General features: G+C 40.1%; 1 protein-coding gene across 1 annotated transcript; it reads right to left on the reverse strand.

Annotated features, from left to right (window-relative positions):
- Nucleotides 1-281: 281 nt before the first annotated feature.
- Nucleotides 282-17911, reverse strand: CTSO (cathepsin O). Its single transcript, XM_065405611.1, has 8 exons — nt 17729-17911; nt 12541-12649; nt 10488-10621; nt 7296-7463; nt 5062-5183; nt 3349-3512; nt 2783-2875; nt 282-370 (listed from the first exon to the last, which is right to left on the reverse strand). The coding sequence occupies exons 1-8, from the start codon at nt 17909-17911 to the stop codon at nt 336-338; spliced, it is 1008 nt and encodes a 335-aa protein (XP_065261683.1). The 3' UTR covers nt 282-335.
- Between the last annotated feature and the right edge of the window lie 1318 nt (nt 17912-19229).

Genomic DNA, 19229 nt, shown 5'->3' on the forward strand with positions numbered 1-19229 from the left:
GTGCATAAAGCTCAAACTTCCAAACTGACCACCAGAGTGTGACTCTTGTTTCATCTTTCTTTCTCAGAACCGAGGGTCAAGTGTATGGTATTCTGCCGAGTTGTCTGTGCAACCCCAATCAGATTTAGGGTCACAGACTCTGGAAGCTGAAGCATCTTCCTGAATTCTGGATGCGCCATGTCTGTAATGCCCAGCAGACCAATCCCTCATACTAAAATAGTTTTTTAAAAATTTTGAAGTAAAATATCTTCATATTGAATAAGTACAAATTTACAGAATACCAGTATCTGCCAAATGACTGCCAGCAGGGTGCTTTTTTGTTTGGCCAGTCGGTGTCAAACAAACACAGATGAAACTGTATCTGCTATACCTAGAAGAAGTAAAACACAAACTAGATGTTGAATAAGTATTAAGAATGCATTTATTTCAAACTAAACTTGCTGTTCATAGCCAACTGAAACTTAACCCCCAAAAGTCCTACTTCATGAGCCAGTGTAGGTGAAATGCAAAGAAAAAGGAAACAAAACTAAACTGTTTTGCCTTTTACTCCTTTATATTGTATGAAAACAGCTACAGTTCTCACCTCCCCCCCTCCTTTATTTTCACATTAGAGCTCTTCGGTTCTTTTCTTGGGGAATTTAATGCAACTCTGGTGAACTTACAATGCGTTAGCACAACAGGATGTTGAAATGTGAGCTGTAGTTTTCCTAGTCTAAGACTCAAAATCCTTTCCCTTTTCCCCTACGGACTGGAAAAACTGCTGGTAAAATTTTACCATTCCGATGTGCTGTCATGTTCTAGGTCCTCCACAGATTACAAGGCCCATTATAGAGAAATTTGTGGCCCCGGTATAGCATGTTTTCTGGGGCCCCACCCTCCCATTTTACCCCCATTTCATCCAAGTTACAGATATTTGAGGGGCCCTACTACAATTGTCCCTCCTTTCCTACTCTCTTATTAGCCCTCCTAAACATCCTCCAGGAAAAAGGTAGTGGACAGATAGGGTGAGTTAAACAGCCCTGTGTAGTGAGTGGTGGGCATGCCACGTTTTCGCCACCAAAAGCTCCAGGAGAGAAAGTGACTCAGCAATCCTTCCTGAGGATGCCGAGGGTGCAGGAAGTCCACACCCCTGTTCATTTAAACCCTCTTTGAGTAGCTGTACTTCTCCCAAGGGTGCACCAAAGAACAGTCCCTGTATTCTATCTGAGTGCAATTGTGACAGGCTCGTGTCCGAAATGAGGAGGGTGGGAGATAGAAGGGAAGGCTTCTGCATCCATATAAGGGCCTATCACAATCTAGTCCTAAATCAGAACTAATGTCTAATTCAAAAAAAGAGAAATTCTGAACAGAGAAAAACTAAGATTAATAGATTTACAGAATTTCTACTGCTCCCCTCTGGTGAATTTAGGGCACAGGCAATTTGATTTTGTTTCTTTGCTGAAGAGGGTTAAGAGACAACTGGGTTAATGTGAGAATTATTGAATTAGTGAGCTTTAATTTTACTGATTGTTCTGTTGGTCCACCTCTACAGCTGGCTTGCTTTAGTTATCATGACTCAAATCAACAGTGTTACCAGGTAGCTAGTTCATACAATAATAAATGAATATTATCAAATTTAAACAGCTAAATAAGGGCCCAAACTTCCTTCCAAGTGGGACTGGGTCTTAGGGGCCAATTCGTGTTGCCCTGATCTTTGTGTAATCACATCATTGCAAAGTGGGTGCAAAATGTTATCCAGTCTGATTTGATACTAGTTTATACTCATTTTGCACTAGTGTAATTGACCAGCCAAGGTACTGAGCAATCGTGAATCAGGACCTGTATGTGTGAGATATGGGGTTTTATGGTAGGTAAGTCCAAAAAACTGACACACCTAACCTGAGACAGACTAACAAACCCAACATTGCATTAGTTGCTGTTAGGATTCCTGTACAAAAGGTAGACAGAATAACTACTAGTCCAATTATTGTAATCAGATGTGAGACCCTCATTTGGGAATAAGGGTCTGATCTCGCGAGCTGCTGACGAGACTTCATCCCCTCACAGAATCAGACCCTAAAAAAAGTTCAAAATAAAAATGGCAGATGGTCTTTGTCAGGAGACTTGGTGAAGGGTAATTTAGGGACTATTCTTGAAGGAAAACCTACAGGCAAGAACCCTGTTTTCTTTGCAGAATCACCGGGCTGCGCACAGGTATAACAGTCTATGTTTGCAGATTTGCTTGCAGGACTGAATCCTTACATAATAAGGTTTTCTGTGCCCATGTAATTTAACTAAACTAACATGTACTTTAACTTGTTATGCCTTAGAGCTTTAAATTTCCAAAGTGCTTTATAAATATTAACTAATCATTTAAATGTATGAATTAGCTCCACTAGCAAAGATTCAGAGGGGTAGCCATGTTAGTCTGTATCCACAAAAACAACGAGGAGTCTGGTGGCACCTTAAACCTAACAGATTTTTTCGGGCATAAGCTTTCGTGGGTAAAAAACCCACTTCTTCAGATGAATCTCTGTATCCACGAAAGCTTATGCCCGAGTAAATCTGTTAGTCTTTAAGGTGCCACCGGACTCCTCATTGTTTTTAGCAAAGATTTTGTTTTATTTACATGTTCTTTTTTACCTGCACTCATCTCGTCCTCTTTTTATAAATAAAGTGATTTTGTGTTTTTATCATCTGAACTTCTAGCTGAAGTGTTTTCCAGCTCCTTTACTTATATGGAAAAATATAGCCCAGCATGTGACTTTACTGTTCAAACCAATGTTTTGTTTGTTTGACTTACCACAGACATTACTACCTATTTTAATATGAGCATAACCACTTATTCCCCATGTGTGCCCCCACGAGTTGCGTACAATCCAGTAAGGGATGCTACCTGTAAAAGGAGAGATTTTTTCATAAATAATTACAGAAAATAGCAAATTTGTCTAATTTATCAGTCATTATAATGTTTCACAGATTATGCTGACTTGATGTAATGGTAGTGGAATCTACTATTAACAGTATAGCCAACAAGCTCATGTCATACTGCTGCTGGTACAGCATAGCCTCATTCTTGAGGAACTAATATTGAAACACTATACTTACATCATATACTAGGTTAACAGAATTTGTGCTTACCTCTATTTTTATTGCTATGTTGTCAATGGGGCTCTGCAAGGATGCTCTGGGGGTCTGTCTGCATGGATCACATTGCAAGTACAGAGCCTAGATGGGCTCAACATTTAACTATTTTTTGTTTTAAGATAGATAGCTTAAATATACTAGTTTCTAACCTCTTTTTTTTAATAAAGACAACATTATTCAGTGAAGCAAAATACATATGACTCTAGCTAATGAAATTTTTACCTGTTCTATCAAAACCGGTGATGAGAACAGCATGATTTGCTTTTCCACTGGAGCAGTGATACTGTATGATCCCACCCAGATAATCCTGCCAGCTAACTGCATCTACTGTCACTGCCAAAGGTCCACAGTTAACAAGCTTCTTCATCATTTCGTCTTCCTGGCCACTACGAAAAAGATAAGTCATAATCCAAAACTGTTAAACTTTAATGTGTCAAAACAATCTCCAAGTCACTCAGCTGATTCTGTCCAATCATAATATTCAAATAACCAAGCTGTTTCCTGTGAAAGTTAAACTTCACAGGTTTATATGTCAAGATGAAAACAGGGTAAGGTAGGAGATACAAAGCGAAGAATTTGCCTGTATTAAAGAAATGATAATTAAGTAGATTTTGGGTACAATTGCAGGGGAACAGCAGGTACTATGTAGCTGCGACTCTCCTCTTCCTCACTTAGAATGTGGCTTTTGACAATCCATGAAATATGTTAACACACTACAAAGAAAACCTTAATGAGTCTTTAATATGTTTTTTGAAGCTCAAAGCAGCTTTCCTCCCAAAATGTAGGCTTTGGACAACTGGTAACTAAAGCTGTATTAGAATATGTATTAAACATTACATTTTAGCTAACAAAATGAGCAATTCTAATGAAATATAACTAAATATTTTAGTGTAAAAGGGTATGCTATACAATGAATGTGTTGGTAACATCACTGGTCAATCATTAATAGGAATTTCAAAATTAGTTTGTCCACTTACACTTTTCTATGGTTATTTTAAATGTACTGCTCTCAGAACAAAATCAGTTAAATCAAGTGATTAACACCCTCTCACAATTTTTTTTTACTGGAGTTATGCAATGGTCCTAAAATATTCTCAGCCACTCTAAGTATGTTTAATTGGGTTATTACCAAAATTATTCAGTAATAAAGCTATAGAATTACTTATTGTTAGCTATTTGTGTCTGGTTGTCATCCTCCTGCTACTGGAATGATTTTTCATATGGTGTTTCTGAAAGCAAATTGTATTGTACTGACAATTAAATAAAATTAGAAAGTCAACTTAGTACAAAATTAAAAAGAAAACAAGTTGTCTTTACCAATTTCAGTCAATAGCAGTGTTTGCTCAAGTCACAGGCTGGAAAGTGAGGGATGTTTGCAGTGGAAAGGAATGCAAATAGATATGGACTGAAGTAATCAAATGCTTACTGATTTTTTTTTCCAGTGAAGTTTGATGACAGCACTAGGATCTGTTGTTCATGAGGTATAGGTGACTTAACATTCAAAAAGTATACGCATAAAATTGAAACCAAAGAGAGAGTGCACTTTGACTTTTTAGTAGCTGAAAATGATTTTTACTCTGATCCAGACCTGAAGAAGAGCTCTGTGTAACTCAAACACTTCTCTCTCTCAGCAAAGAAGTTGGTCCAGTAACAGATATTACCTCACCCACCTTGTCTCTCTAATATCCTGGAAATGACATGGCTACAACAACTGCATTTTACTCTTACTGTGATTTAAAGAATCTGGACCACAAATGCCCAAATGAATATGATTTTATATACGGTGGCAGGATTAACATATACCTGCATGATTGACTAATGCCATCAGTAAAAATAACCTTTGGCTGCCCAATGCAGTGAAGGCTCTGACTTCACTTCATAGCCCATGGACACAGGAAAAAGGTACAGCAAATAAAAAGAATGAATAGTGGTTACCTGAAGTCATACGCAGTATAATCTGTAATTGAAACTCCAAAATCAGAGGGCTGGAAATAATGGCACAGTCCTGTTTGAGCTTTAAAAGTGTATTCAGAATCTTTCACCAATTTTAGTTGTGTCTGTAAGAAGATATATTAATGAATGTTTGGTGCTAAAGCCAAAGAGGGTATAAAAGCTGGTGTCTTGAGTAATCTCCTGGCATTGCAGAATTCCAAGTGGTGTGGAGCCTGTGCATTCATGCACACTAACCCCCGACAGAAGTTTTAAGAACCACTGACCCCTCTGAGTACCTCTGTAAAATATTGTATTTACAAACAATTCATCTGACCAAAACCTCAAACCAGCATCTGAACAGCTGGGGCTGAGCTGGCAGGGGAGCACTCACAGAGGAATCCTTTCTCTCCAGCCACAGTGCAGCTGTGGACCTTCTACACAGGCTACTTCCACCTACTGGCTAATGAAACACCATCTGTACGTCTTGTATGCCTTTGGTGGAGGGCAGAAGCTCCATGCAGAAATGTCTCTATGCATTTCAGCTTCCTGAGCTTGTTATACCAATAAAAACTAGCAGGATCTTATTAAGAGGGACAAGGCAAAGATGCCACATTTATTGTAAATATAATAATACTATAAAAGATAACAGTAAACAACGTTGTTTGGCTACTTATTCCTATTACTACTTATTTCTTATACACACACATTATACCTAATACCCACACACCCACACACCCACACACCCACACGATGTTCTGCAGCTGCTGCATAGTTACCAGTCCTGCTTGAGTTTGCAGCTTGGGTTCGTAGCTTGTGGCGGCTAACTAGCCAGGAAAGCTGGGCACAAGGACGAGCTGGGTCTCTGTTGGGAATGCACCGATGCACTTCCATGTTGGCAGCAGAATGTTACCCTTCTCCAAAGTTTTCCATCTCACCCATCCTTTTTGTAGGCTTTAGTTTGAATCCAGAGTCTATAGGTCTTGCTGTGTCATGCTGCCTCTGGGTTTGGTGATTGATCACCCGTCAATTGCAGACATGACTTTCAGCCTGGGACCGGGCTTTGATCTTCCTTCTATTGTACCTTTTCTTTTTAGGGTGGATTCTTCTTACTTTGTTAGGGCTCTTGTCTGCATATTCAGCCATTGGTGTTTGAACTCTATTTAATCAGGACAGGCTGGGGCTGGAGGTTGATTCCATCATCCATACATACCTCATTCACACATCTAAACTAAACTAATAAGATTACAGCAGGGTTTGCAAAAATGAAGGTTGCAGCAAGCCCTTACAAAATGGAGTAAGCGTTTTAAAATGGGGTTTGAATTACAATATGGCAAACAGTGAACAGAAGTTACAATATAGACAAGTATAATGGATGGCAAACAGTGAACAGAAGTTACACTGTAGGCAAGTGTAATAAATGGTGAACAGAAAATACAATACTGAAACAGTGCAAGTCTCAGTGATTTAAGCAGGAATTGGATTGATGGTGAAACTTACAGAGGCAGCTGACTGAACAGCTATGGCTCTTAACAGGCATCTTAATTGTTATTTAGCCAGTTATTGGGGTAACCGGTTTTATGAATGAATATTATTTCATTCATAAAACTTTACTTATGAAGTTGCATTAATAAAGTGAACAATTAAAAACAATTTCATTCATCAGTCCTACAAGCTGCTATGCAAGGAGCCTATGCAGAATGGGGATGCACACTCCATATAATGAAAAATTAAATTTCTCATCTGGAGCTGTTACTATCCTGGCTCACATCCACCTTATTCTTCAGGATGGGAGAGCTCTTTAAATAGAATAGTTAGGCATGTAAATCCATATTATGACAGTTAAATAAATGGCTTATTTTACAGTGGCGTGGAGTGCCTGCCCCTTCTGTTTGTCTGAATGGGAGCTTAGGTTCTTAACACCACTGAAAATCAGGCCCTAAAATTCATGGTGAATTGAAATGAAGATGCTGTTGAATTCCAGATGCTGTTTTGCTCACAGTGCATCCCTGGGGGCTGATTTGTTGACTTCATAAGCAATGCATTTAAATCTTCCCACTTATACATAGCTTCAAACTTTGGTTATTCTGGATTCCATGTGAAACTAACTAGGTTCCAGTAAATTAGACATGCTATAATCCATGCACGTTTTGCACTACCTGCTGTTTTTTGTTTTTATAAAATACATTAGTATGGAAAATCTATAAGGAACAGTTTAAGATTTATGAAAAGACTCAGACCTGATTCAGCCAGCTGAGAGCACTAACAGTAGAGCCACCATGGCAGCCGTAATTGTTGTATGAACAGTCAATGACCTGCTGTACACTGAGTTCTTCCAGAATATTCACTTTGATTGCATAGGCAGATTCTATTCCACCCACAACGCTGAAAGCCCAGCAGCCTCCACACTGCGGGGGGAAAAATCCAATATTTGTCATTGAACAGTTTTCTGCCTATAACTGCTAAACAAAACAAAAAAAGAAAAGGAAGTAGTTTAAATATAGTATGTTTCTTCTTATTGTTTTAATTATTGAAGCATCAGCCAAAAATCACTGTAAACAGTGTCTTCTTGTATCCAATATTATGTTTTAAAATTAACTTAGCCTTTTTACTATTTGTTACAGAACTGTGAATTTTCTTCTCCATGATTTAGCATTCCTAATTTCCTATTCTAAGAACTCTTTCTATACTCCACCCCAATTTGTCTTTGCTAACACTAAAACAATCTCTTCAGTATACAGAACCTAAACCACTCTCTGTCCTAGAATAATATTCTCCTAATCTGGGTTTTGACTCTTTTGTTACGCTGGAACTTTTTTTTTTTTAAAGACCAAATAATTTTTTTTTGTTTAGAACTAGATGGAATTTTTTAAAATTAATAACATGATGTAATTAATAAGGATATATCTAGTCTATTTCCAACAGTTATGTTTAAATAATTCTTGTTACAGAAAGTTGCTATGACTAGTTTATATTTTGAAAAGCAACAACTAGGTGAAAGGATGAAAGGACAACGCATAAAGTGTGAGGCACCAGGCATAAATGATCCAAGGAGCATGATTTAGGGTATGTCTGCATCACAGTAAAACACCCATGGCTGGTCCAGATCAGCTGACTCAGGCTCACGGGGCTCGGGGGCTCTAAAATTGCAGCGTAGATGTCTAGGCTTGGACTGGAGCCTGGGCTGTGAGACCCTCCCCACGCACAGGTTCCCAGAGCCCACACTCCAGCCCAAGCCCAGACATCTACACTGCAAATGTATAGCCCCGCAGCCCGAGGCCCACGAGCCTGAGTCATGTGACCTGGGTCAGCCACGGGTATTTTATTGCAGTGCAGACATACCCATAGGGTCTATTATACTATGAAGAGTCAAAAGAGAGAATAATACTGGGCCAGGTTCTCAGCTTTACACAAGTTACAGATAATGCAGCACTGAATGGGGGGCATCAGAGTGAATAATGACTCCCTGATTCTCCTCCTGGTCTTTGATGCAGGTTAGAGCAGCTTAGTGTTTGCTTCAGCCAGCTACGGTCCCCAAGGGACTGTAACCAGCTGGAGATAGCTGGAGCCAACTTTGCTCTGGCTACCCTTCTGCTCTGCCACTGATATGTCTCTGCCTGCTCCCAACAGACTACCTGTAGGGTTTGTGGAAAGAGAGGCACTGGAGTTGAATTCTACATCCATTGGAGACTTCCCCACACTGAGGGAATTCCCAGCAGAGGGTCTATGGTCAATAGCTGCTCCCTTTTGAGCCACTAATAGATACAAATAACAAGGCTGAGTAGTAAATCTTTCTCATTCTGTTTAGAAAAATACAAAGGCTTGAGCATGTAAATCTGGGGATGTAAATAGTTTTAGTCAATCAGACTGGAGATTTAAAAACCATAGATGTATCAAGTACACACTTTTATATAATTCTATAGCTTGTAGACATTTTAACTGACCTCTACACAGGTAAAGGTACTCAAATATAATGTATATGGGAGTAATTCCTTTCCTTATACTGGTGTAATTTAAAAAGCAGTACCCAAGCAAAACGTATATTATATAAGGTATTTTTGTTCTGATCATACATTAAAAAGTAATGTTTGTTGCCTATAATCAAAGGAGTTTAGAAGTCCTTTATATATTCCAAGAAACTTCATTATGCTGTAAAATCTAGCTAATTAGAGCTTTGTCTTATCAATACTTTTACATCAGTTGGATTTCCTCTTTTTAATGAATTTACACATTTATTGGGTCTATGTTGTTATTTTTTTCAGACCAGACCTCCCATACACTTGTGAAAACAAACTGTTTAAATCTCAAGAGGCTTTACTGTTGCATGTCAGCACTGCATTCAAAGAACTGCTCTTGAGTCAGTAACTCATACAGTGTAGAGCAGAACCGATCTCAATATCAGAATTTCCATCCCAAATTCGGATAAAATATCGACATTTTTCACAGAACAGAATGTTCTGAAAAATTTGGATTCAGAAGCATTTAAGTGTTTTGTTTTGATACTTGTATTGAAACAAAATATTCCAACACTCCCAAATCAGAACATTTCATTTAAGTTTTTCACAGCAAATCAAAACATTTCATTTTAACTGAGTTCAGCACTGAGCTGTGTCCATCTGAGCTACAGGAACATGTCAGGGTTAGGGTACCTCATGACCCACTTGCTCTCTGTGGGATGGACTCCCTGGTCATGTTTTGATTTAGGATGACCAACTTGAAATAAAATATTTTGTTTAGATTTTCTCAAAGAAAAATAAAAAAATGTTGGCAACATTAACATTTTCTTCACAGAAAATTTTGGTTTTGCAGAAGCCACATTTTTCTGTCGAAAAACCATTAGACAGAAAATTTCCAGCTAGCTCTAGTATGTAGATACATGGTAGTCACATCATTTAATGCAATTAAGGCAGTTCCAAATATTTTGTTGCCATTGTTTTGGGAAATGATCCCTGTTCACCTGTATATCCCCTTCTGATTGCTATGATCATAGTACCCTTTTTAAGCTTAATAGTGCCTTTCATCTACAAGGATCCTAAAATACTGTACATAAAAATAATAACACCCACCATTGAAATGCAGCCATCTCTGAGGACGAATACACCGATATTTTTAGCAGAGCACAGCAACATTAGTGTACAGCAAATAATAAGACACTACGTGAGAGTTTTAGGTAGGCAAAATATAATCTCATTTGAATCATTTGAATTTGAACAGGACCCTTAGATTAAGCCTACCTCCAGTCAATGCCACTCTACAAATTAATCAGGCAATGATGTACGCTGAGATGCAACATATGCCATGTAGAACTCATTTTCAAGCCTGAGCATGCTACCAGGAACAGTCCAGGTAGGAGAAATGTATTAATCCCAGTCCATAATATGTGCAACGATAAAATACTGGATGTTAGGAAGAAAAGAAAATCCAGAGCTTACTGTTTGCTGATTTCTCACTTTGGTGACAACATTCTTGTCCCTCCAGTCAAACTTTGTTGGTAACGGTGTTTCCTTTCTCTTCAGCACTTCTGTGTATCTGGGAACTCTGTAAGGTCTGCTTCTTAAATAAATAGCTAAACAGAGACAAACACAAGCTATTACAGTTTAAAAATTGTTTATAACATTACAAAAAGAACACTAGAAAGTTATTAAAATCTATTTGTGAGCTGTAGTTTTGAGTACCATACCGCATTTTAAATTCTTTTCAAATATATAAAGATAAAATTAAAGTAATCCAAAACAATCACTATATTCTAGATCTATTTTAAAATATTTTGAATTTCTAGCAAAGGGGATATGTCTTGAATTTGAGTGTGGGCCTCTCTATTAGGGGGTTCTATTAGAGCTGGTAAAAAAAAAATATTGGCCAAAAATTGATTTTTGGAAAACAACCTGATTTTTTTTTCACTTTTAAATTTTTCATAAAATTTGTTATTTTTCATTTTGGTGGAAAAAATCCCATTCATTCTTAATTTTTCCCTTCGCTCCCTCCTTCCCCCCGCTCACTGGAAAAAGGAGGGAGGGAATAAAAACAATGAATAAGCACTGAAAAACAAATGGCTGTCAAATGAAAATTTTCATTGCAATTGAAACCTCATTTTTCAGCAAAAATATTTTTGATCTGTTCTAGATCTTACTAGCCTGTGCCAGTGTCTATTTCACTCATCATTTCAGTCTAGGCCATCATTTTTCCTTCCAAAACGCTGATGGATTGAAAAAACAGCCCACAAATTTCAATAGATAAACCCCCCATGATTTTGGCCACCACAGATATCTAATTGCAAACAAGTACAGCTGTGGCATGGCAAAGTTGTTTCCAGTTTAGATGTTGCACAGTTTTCAGTCGCATAAAGTGATGAAGAATAGCTTCACAAGGGAAGGATTTAACCCCAGAAGTGTATAACATATACATTTATGAATGCAATAGGCAATAGCCACTTAAGCCACACATTTATCCAGGCCTAGTGGACAGGGACTCAGGAAATCTGGGTTCTATTCCCAGCTGTGCCACTGGCCTGCTGGGTGATATTTGACAAATCACCTTGCCTCTCTGTGCCTCAGTTTCCCCACCTGAAAAATGGGGATAATGACAGCTAATGATAAAAAGTACTGTAGAAGAGCTAGGCATTACTACTGTGCTATAAAGAGGTAACAGTCAAGACAGTTTAAGATTTAGGGCAAAAGAAGACTGATTTTTTAAAAAGTCACGGGCATTAATTTTACTCTTTTTTGTATCAGATTTTGTAAAATTGTTTCTTTTTATGTCTGTACATAAAACCATACTCTATGACCTTCCACTTGACATATAGTTTTATTTGTGTGGTGGTGTTGACAGAGGTTTGGAGGGTTGGCAATGGACCTTTCCTCCAAACCTCTTTCACTGATTGGCAATTCCATTGTGTCACCCCAGTGTGGTCAGATCCAAAGCCCATTGATGTCAATGGTAGTCTCTCTCTACTTCAGTGAGCTTTGGATCAGGCACTAAATTGGAGAGTCAGTCCTACAAAGCCTAAACATGATTTAACACAGCTAGACCAGCATATATAGCAAATGTGTGTGTTTCTTTAAGGACCATCACAATGCAGAAGTATTTTCAATCAGTCTTTGAGAATACCTAGATGTTTTCTCACTCAGCATAAAAATCAGTTCAGCACAATTCTTTTAATACTTCATGTGTAACAGATCAGCCTTTCAATTGATAGCTGTAGCTAAAGGACCTTCTTAACACCAACAGAAAGAAACAGACAACTGTCTGGTTTCTGAATCAGGTTCAAGTTCTGTGACAATCCAACCTTGCAAACCCAAGCGAGTGTGGAGAGCACTGCTGTAGCATTCAGACATACTTACAAGCAGAGACTTTAATCAGTACTAAATATAGTTAACATTTTGCTAATTTGAAACAATTTGTTAATATGACACAGGAAGAGGGAAGGGCAAAAATTACAGAGCAAAATAATAAAAATATGAGATTAGCGGCATGCTAGTTCTTTACCTTTAAAATCTTCAGGAAACAAGTGAGAAAACTGATTTATTCCATAGAAAGCAGTCGTGTTGTCATCTGATGATAAAGAATTCAAACTCCTAATTCTTTTAATACTTTCCTAGAAAAGAAAATTACAAATTCCTATTCCTTTAAGAAATGTAACCATCTTTGCAGGGCTTGTAGAGTTTGCCCAACATCTACATGTCTGAGTACTAAGCATATTAACCAAGGTGAAAACCACCAGTGCTTGCAGCATTTAGGGACAAAACAACGTTGTGTCATCTTTATTATGTGTTGTATTTAGTTGTAACATTCTCTATCAACTTTCTGTGTTTTAAACTGTCTCTTACTTTTGTTGTAGCTTCTTTCCATTCTTGGCTTCACTTTACTTTTTTCTTTCCTCTAGAGAGCACAGTATATCTTTTCCTCTGCTGCCTTTGGTGTCTCATTTTTTCTTTTCCTTCTCTCTTCCTAAAACCCTTACATCTTTTTTTTTCCCCTTTCTCTACATCACATACCACTTTCTCTTTTATTCTCTCCTCCCATATATATTTTTTCTCTTCTTCCACTACCCCCTTCCTCTCTCTAAGTATAGGTTCACAAATAGATATTTAGAATACTTTGCAAACTTTATTTTGGGTCAAGCAAATATGGCCATTTTGAAAAACAGAAGATGTAAGTTATCTGGTATGGGGGTTGCTGATGTTCTTTGTTTTGTTTGTTTATGTTTAGTGGTTGTATGCCTTTGTTTGGAGTTTAGATATTATACTCTATACATGATTTGGCTCAATTTATTCAGCTTTGGGCTATTGGAAATGCATTTTTTAATATTATGGATGGGCAATTGTTTTTGAAGTAATTTTTTTCTTGTTTCTAACACATTTTATGTACCGATTGTATCTCTCTCATACACACATACATACACACACAATCTTCTCTCTTCTAACTTATCCCATCAATTCCTCATCTCTCCCCTGCCCACTCCCACTTACGCATCCAACCAATGTATTCATTCACACAATGGACTAGAAAAGTTTAACACAAACGAAATAGCCAGAGAACAAACCCTAAAAGGGACAAAGGCTGACATGAAGGAAGCCCCTCTGCCTAAGTGAAAAGCCAACTCTCTGCCAACCTGCTGAGAGTCTTACCAGTGTGCTGAATCTAATCTGTAGATTGGCAGGAAAATACTGCATCACTTTGTACTGAGTTCACATTTGGAAGGTTTTCTATGCAACCACATGGTTGGAAACTTAATTTGTATTTAAAACTAGAGATTTAAGGTACCAGAGAAGCTGATGACAATTACACAGGAAAGCTCTCTACTTGGGCAAGTCAATATTTCAAACTTTGTTCATCTGTTTATTATTTATTAAGCATTCAAAGTGAGCACATTCACGTTCAAGACCCATTTATCATTACAATCCCTGTCCTGAAGAGTTTATGGTGTAGAAGACAACCATAGAAAGAAAGTTGGAGAAACAGTGGAAGGGTTTATCTTAAATAACTTTTTCAAAATATTTTTCATTGTTTTTTCTATTGTGGACTTGCAAAAGCAGTGGATCTTTAGAAGAACTTTTGAATCTAAAATCATGCTTTTTTCCCTCCTAGAAATAAGGTTCTATTTTCTTAGTATCTTGCAGAAGCAGCATATTTTACAAGCAAATTTTCGAATACTTATTGTCAAACGTAAGGGTTGTGGGCAAAAAAGGGTCAAAAAAAGGGTTGTGGGCAAAGTAGGGCCTGTGGAGCGTAATGCAGATTTATATACTAATACAAAATGGACTGCAGATATTTGCTCTGGTAGGTCTGGGTTCCTAAAACTGCTGCCCAAGGAGCTTCTGATAGCCTAGAGAAGTAAACAGTGCACAAAAGGGTGTTATAAGGGGAAGCTGGCCACGAAAGGACACAGTGGTCTGCAAATTGAAAAAGCTGAACAAGAACTGCTGCATCTGATGACAAACATTCACGTCATCTCTGGTACTTGCTCACTGATTAACTTATGAGTATCCAGCAGCTGACTTGGCTACTTATTTGAAAGAATATCAAATTGGAATGACAGGTCATTTCTTTTTTTAAAATACCTCAGAAATCAAAATACTCAACAGTTTGAAGATGCATCAGAATATAAAGTGGTAATTCTGCACCACAGAATATTGTGAAAAGTATTTATGCTGAAAGATCCAGCAGTTACTGCTCAACTGTATGTAACATTACAAAAGTATTTAAAAATATTGGAGAGCATCAGTCCACATTAAATAAATGCAAGGGACGTGTAATTATTATACATTTTATATCCTATTTCCTAGATTCTGAGGAAGAAAAAAGCATGCTACAGGACGCTCACTACAGCTGCCCCAAGGGACCTGGAAGAGGGCTCCTTGACCGCTACATACATTTGAAGGGAACTAAGGGCCAGATTTTAAAAGTATCTAGATGCCTAAATACTTTGAAAAATCTGCCCCAAATGATCAGAAAATGTGAATTTCTAAAAGGTTTGCATCAAAGAATCTCCTTATAAACTACAAAACTTAGTAAAACAATCTGACTTGTTTCAACTTGTTTTACAGCCACAAATTTTAGGATGAAACCTTAAAAATTTGAGATTCTGCCTCACATATATAGACATGAAAGAACCCATGGCACCACTTTCCATAAAAACAAGGATTTTCCTTTTCACTGTTTGCGTAGTGCTGCTCTCCAAACCAACAAAACAAACAGCCTCGAAGAGGTCACCTCCCCCTCCAAGCCACACTTCTGGTCAGCAGAGCCCCTGGAGTTGGAGAGACCCCCTTATAGAAGAGGTGTTGCCAACATTACACTGTCTGTGAGAGGCCCTCATCTTTGGCATTTCTTCCATCCCTCCACCCCAAATCTGTTGACATTCAGCTCATGCTGCAAAGTGCATCTTTTTACCCAGACTTTTAGAAAGGGAGGGGTTTCGAAAAGGGCTTGCATATATGATATATGGGCATATGAGGGTGTTTTGGGCTACGGTTGTGGTAATATTTAATTTGCTCTTTCTAGTTGGTCATTTTGGGGTTTTGCAGAAGCTGCTGGTCATTTTTTACATTCGTATTTTTTAAAATATTAGTTTGCAAGGTCCTTTGGGATGAAAGGCACCTATGTACATGTAAAATATTATTAGCATTAATAAAGGAAAACAGCACTATTATCTGAAAATATGAGGCAGGGAATGAGTGACAGGGGATGGATCATTTGATGATGACATGTTCTGTTCATTCCCTCTGAAGCACCTGGCATTGGCCACCGTCGGAAAACAGGATACCGGGCTAAATGGACCTTTGGTCTGACCCAGCATGGCCATTCTTATGTGGCCTCTATGAGTCAAGGGTTTCAAGACAATGAGAGGGGAGCTGGCAGCGTTCAAGTATACAGAACTTAGTCCCACAACCTTACACACTGGGAGTGACTATGAAATTCCAAACTGTGAAAGGAGTCTGCTCTGCATCAAACCTGGAAACTAGAAGAGGAGAGTAACAAATGCCACCATCATCTGACTGAGAACTGGGCAAATTCAGAGGGATTTGTTAGATCAAGGCTGACACCTTATGGGGGAAATGAAAAGTACAGGTAGTAGTTTGGGGAAAGCTTTCCTCCAAACAGAGCCAGGGTTTTGTGGCCCAGGAAATCCATTGCTATGCCTCTACTCTTATTTTGAAGGAAGATTTCAGTTTTCCTTTTCTTTAAAATGTCAATGCAAACTTTAGTACACAATGGTGAATGACGCCCAAAGTGTTTTCAATCCTCTGACTAAATATCCTTTCCTTCCTGAATTGATCCATTTGTAATCACTTGTCACTTGCAATGTTACAATTCTACTCATTCCACAGTCATCCATAAAATTCCAGAAAAAACAGGGTAGACAAGACATGATAGGTCCAATTCTCCACTATGTTTTGGCTGGTGTTATCTATTTATATCCATGCAAAGAATGCATAAACTGTAACCATTCTGATTTGCTGATATTTCACACCCACTAAACACATTTGTAAATCATTACACAAGGTGAAAGATAGTGGAGAATACGGCATATATTTAATGTGAAAAGCCAGGCATCAATTTAAAACAAATTTTAATTCTTTCTTTATACATCTAAAAGCAAAAAAATTTCCTCCTTTTCCCTCCTTTTCCATATTACCTTTAAAAGATGTGTGAGGCACATAAGACTTGTCCCCATTTCCCCACATACTACATAATCCCCCCACCACACAACACTGATTGAATTTTACGTATACTCCTTCCTGTCAGCTATAGAATCGAGAATGGCCAGATATTCACGATGGTGGGGGGGGGGGGAGGAAAGGGGAGTCTGGTGCTTGAAAGAGGCTGACCCTTAATACATGGGCCTGTGGGGTTGGGGGGAATGTTTTAGTAGCACTTTATGACCATGCAGAGAGAAAGCTTTGGGAGCTAAGGTGGGGAGAGGGCAGTAGGTGGTGGGTATGGAGGCTGAGCACCAAAAGGAAGGGTGAGTGGTGAATATGGAGGCTGAGAGATTGGCAGGCAAGAGATCTATGTGGCAAGTATGGAGGCTGAGTGGCAGGCTGGGGGGTAGCAGCTATGGAGACTGGGCAGCTGGCAGGGAGGAGGGATGGGGTGACTGGGTGGCAGGAATGCCTGGCAGGTATGGAGGCGGCATGGCAGGCTGGGGGGTAGCAGCTATGGAGACTGGGTGGCTGGCAGGCAGGAGTGCCTGGCAGGGATGGAGGCTTAGCGGCCAGCCAGCAGGCCAGAGGGATGTCGGCTGGCAGGAGGGGTGGCTCATGGATGGCAGGCATGGAGGCTGTGCAGCGGGCAGGATTGGTGGTGGGTATGGAGGCAGGGGGTGGCTGGCAAGAAGGGTTGATGGGGAGTATGGAGGCTGAGTTACAGCCAGGAGGGGGTGGCTGGCACATAGTGGGCCCCCTTCCTGACCAACTCTGGCAAGCAGAGGCAGCGGGTGGGAGGCCCTGGGCTGGATAGGGGCCATGGCAGGGCGGGTGGCTCTGGGGAGGTACATGGGCAGGGTGGGTTGCTGGCAGGGAAGCGCTGGGGGTGGCAGGGTGCAGAACGGGGAGCCTGTTTGGGGGAGCTGCAGGCAGAGACAGGGCGGGGGTGCGGCCAGGGAGGCAGGAGCCGATCTAACCCCCTTCTTTAACCCCCACTGGTGAGCGCAGGAGCAGTCGGTACCTACCCGCAGGGCGGCCTCCTCCCGCCCATCCCCGCTGCCCCAGCGAGCCCGGGTGAGGTTCCGGGAGCCGGGCAACTCAGTGCGGCCGCCGCTGCTCCCCCGTGGCTGGATCCCCGAAGGCTGTGGGGAGGAGCCGCCCCCGCCGGGGAGCAGGCGGCACAAGAGCCAGAGCCCCAGCAGCTTCATGGAGCCCGGGGCTACTCGCCGCGCCAGCGCAGGAGGGGGTCTAGTTTCCCTTTCACTTTCCGGGCTCCAGCGACTCCGCCTCCTGTCGCTGCTGGTGGGAGTGCGCCTCACTGGAGCCACCCCCTCTACACACCCTCACTGCAGCGTCCCACTCCCTGCTATAGGAAGGGACAACTAACCTCATGCTTCAGCCCTTAATCCAGTTGATAACTCTTGGGGGTGACAGGTTTCAGAGGGGCAGCCATGTTAGTCTGTATCAGCAAAAACAAGGAGGAATCCTTGGGGCATTTTAGAGGCTAACAAATTTATTTGGGCTTAAGCTTTCATGGGCTAAAACCCACTTTATCAGATGCATGGAGTGGAAAATACAGCAGGCAGGTATAAATACATAGCCCATGAAAAGATGGGCGTTGCCTTACCAAGTGGGGGGTCAGTGCTAACGAGCTAATTCAATTAAGGTGGAAGTGGCCTATTCTCAACAGTTGACAAGAAGGGGTGAATGACAAAGGAGGGAAAATCACTTTTGTAGTGCTAATGAGGCCAATTAGCTTCAGATTGCTGGGCTGTCTGTAAGTGAGAACCCCAACCTGAAGCTAATACTCACCAGCAACTACACACCACACAACAAAAACACTAACCCAGGAACCAATCCCTGCAACAAACCCCGGTGCCAACTCTGTCCGAACATCTATTCAAGGGACACCATCATAGGACCTAATCACATCAGCCCCCACCATCAGGGGCTCATTCACCTGCACATCTACCAATGTGATATGTGCCAGCAATGCCCCTCTGACATGTACATTGGCCAAACTGGACAGTCTCTACGCAAAAGAATAAATGGACACAGACATCAAGAATTACAACATTCAAAAACCAATAGGAGAACACTTCAGTTTCCCTGGACACTCAATAACAGACTTAAAAGTGGCAATTCTTCGACAAAAAAACCTTAAAAAACAGACTCCAAAGAGAAATTGAAGAACTGGAATTAATTGATGGTATATATCACATTGGTAGATGTGCAGGTGAAAAAGCCTCTGATAGTGTGGCTGATGTGATTAGGTCCTATGATGAGAATAGGCAACTTCCACCTTCGTTGAATTGGCTCGTTAGCACTGACCCCCCACTTGGTAAGACAACTCCCATCTTTTCATGTTCTGTATATTTATACCTGCCTACTGTACTTTCCACTCTATGCATCTGATGAAGTGGGTTTTAGCCCACGCAAGCTTATGCCCAAATAAATTTGTTAGTCTCTAAGGTGCCACAAGGACTCCTCTTAGGGGTGAGATTCTCCCGTGGGTCGATTATCACA

The sequence above is a fragment of the Emys orbicularis genome, chromosome 5 (genome assembly GCF_028017835.1).
Source record: "Emys orbicularis isolate rEmyOrb1 chromosome 5, rEmyOrb1.hap1, whole genome shotgun sequence".
NCBI classification, from domain to species: Eukaryota; Metazoa; Chordata; order Testudines; family Emydidae; genus Emys; species Emys orbicularis.

What these genes read in the sequence shown, in the direction of transcription:
- CTSO (XM_065405611.1), bottom strand. Translation starts at nt 17,911, where the DNA reads ATGAAGCTGCTGGGGCTCTGGCTCTTGTGCCGCCTGCTCCCCGGCGGG. An exon ending in GTTTCCTGAAGATTTTAAAG is followed by an intron (nt 10,622 to 12,540) that starts GTAAAGAACTAG and finishes GTCTCTGTTTAG; the next exon opens with CTATTTATTTAAGAAGCAGA. An exon ending in CACCGGTTTTGATAGAACAG is followed by an intron (nt 2,876 to 3,348) that starts GTAAAAATTTCA and finishes CTCCTTTTACAG; the next exon opens with GTAGCATCCCTTACTGGATT.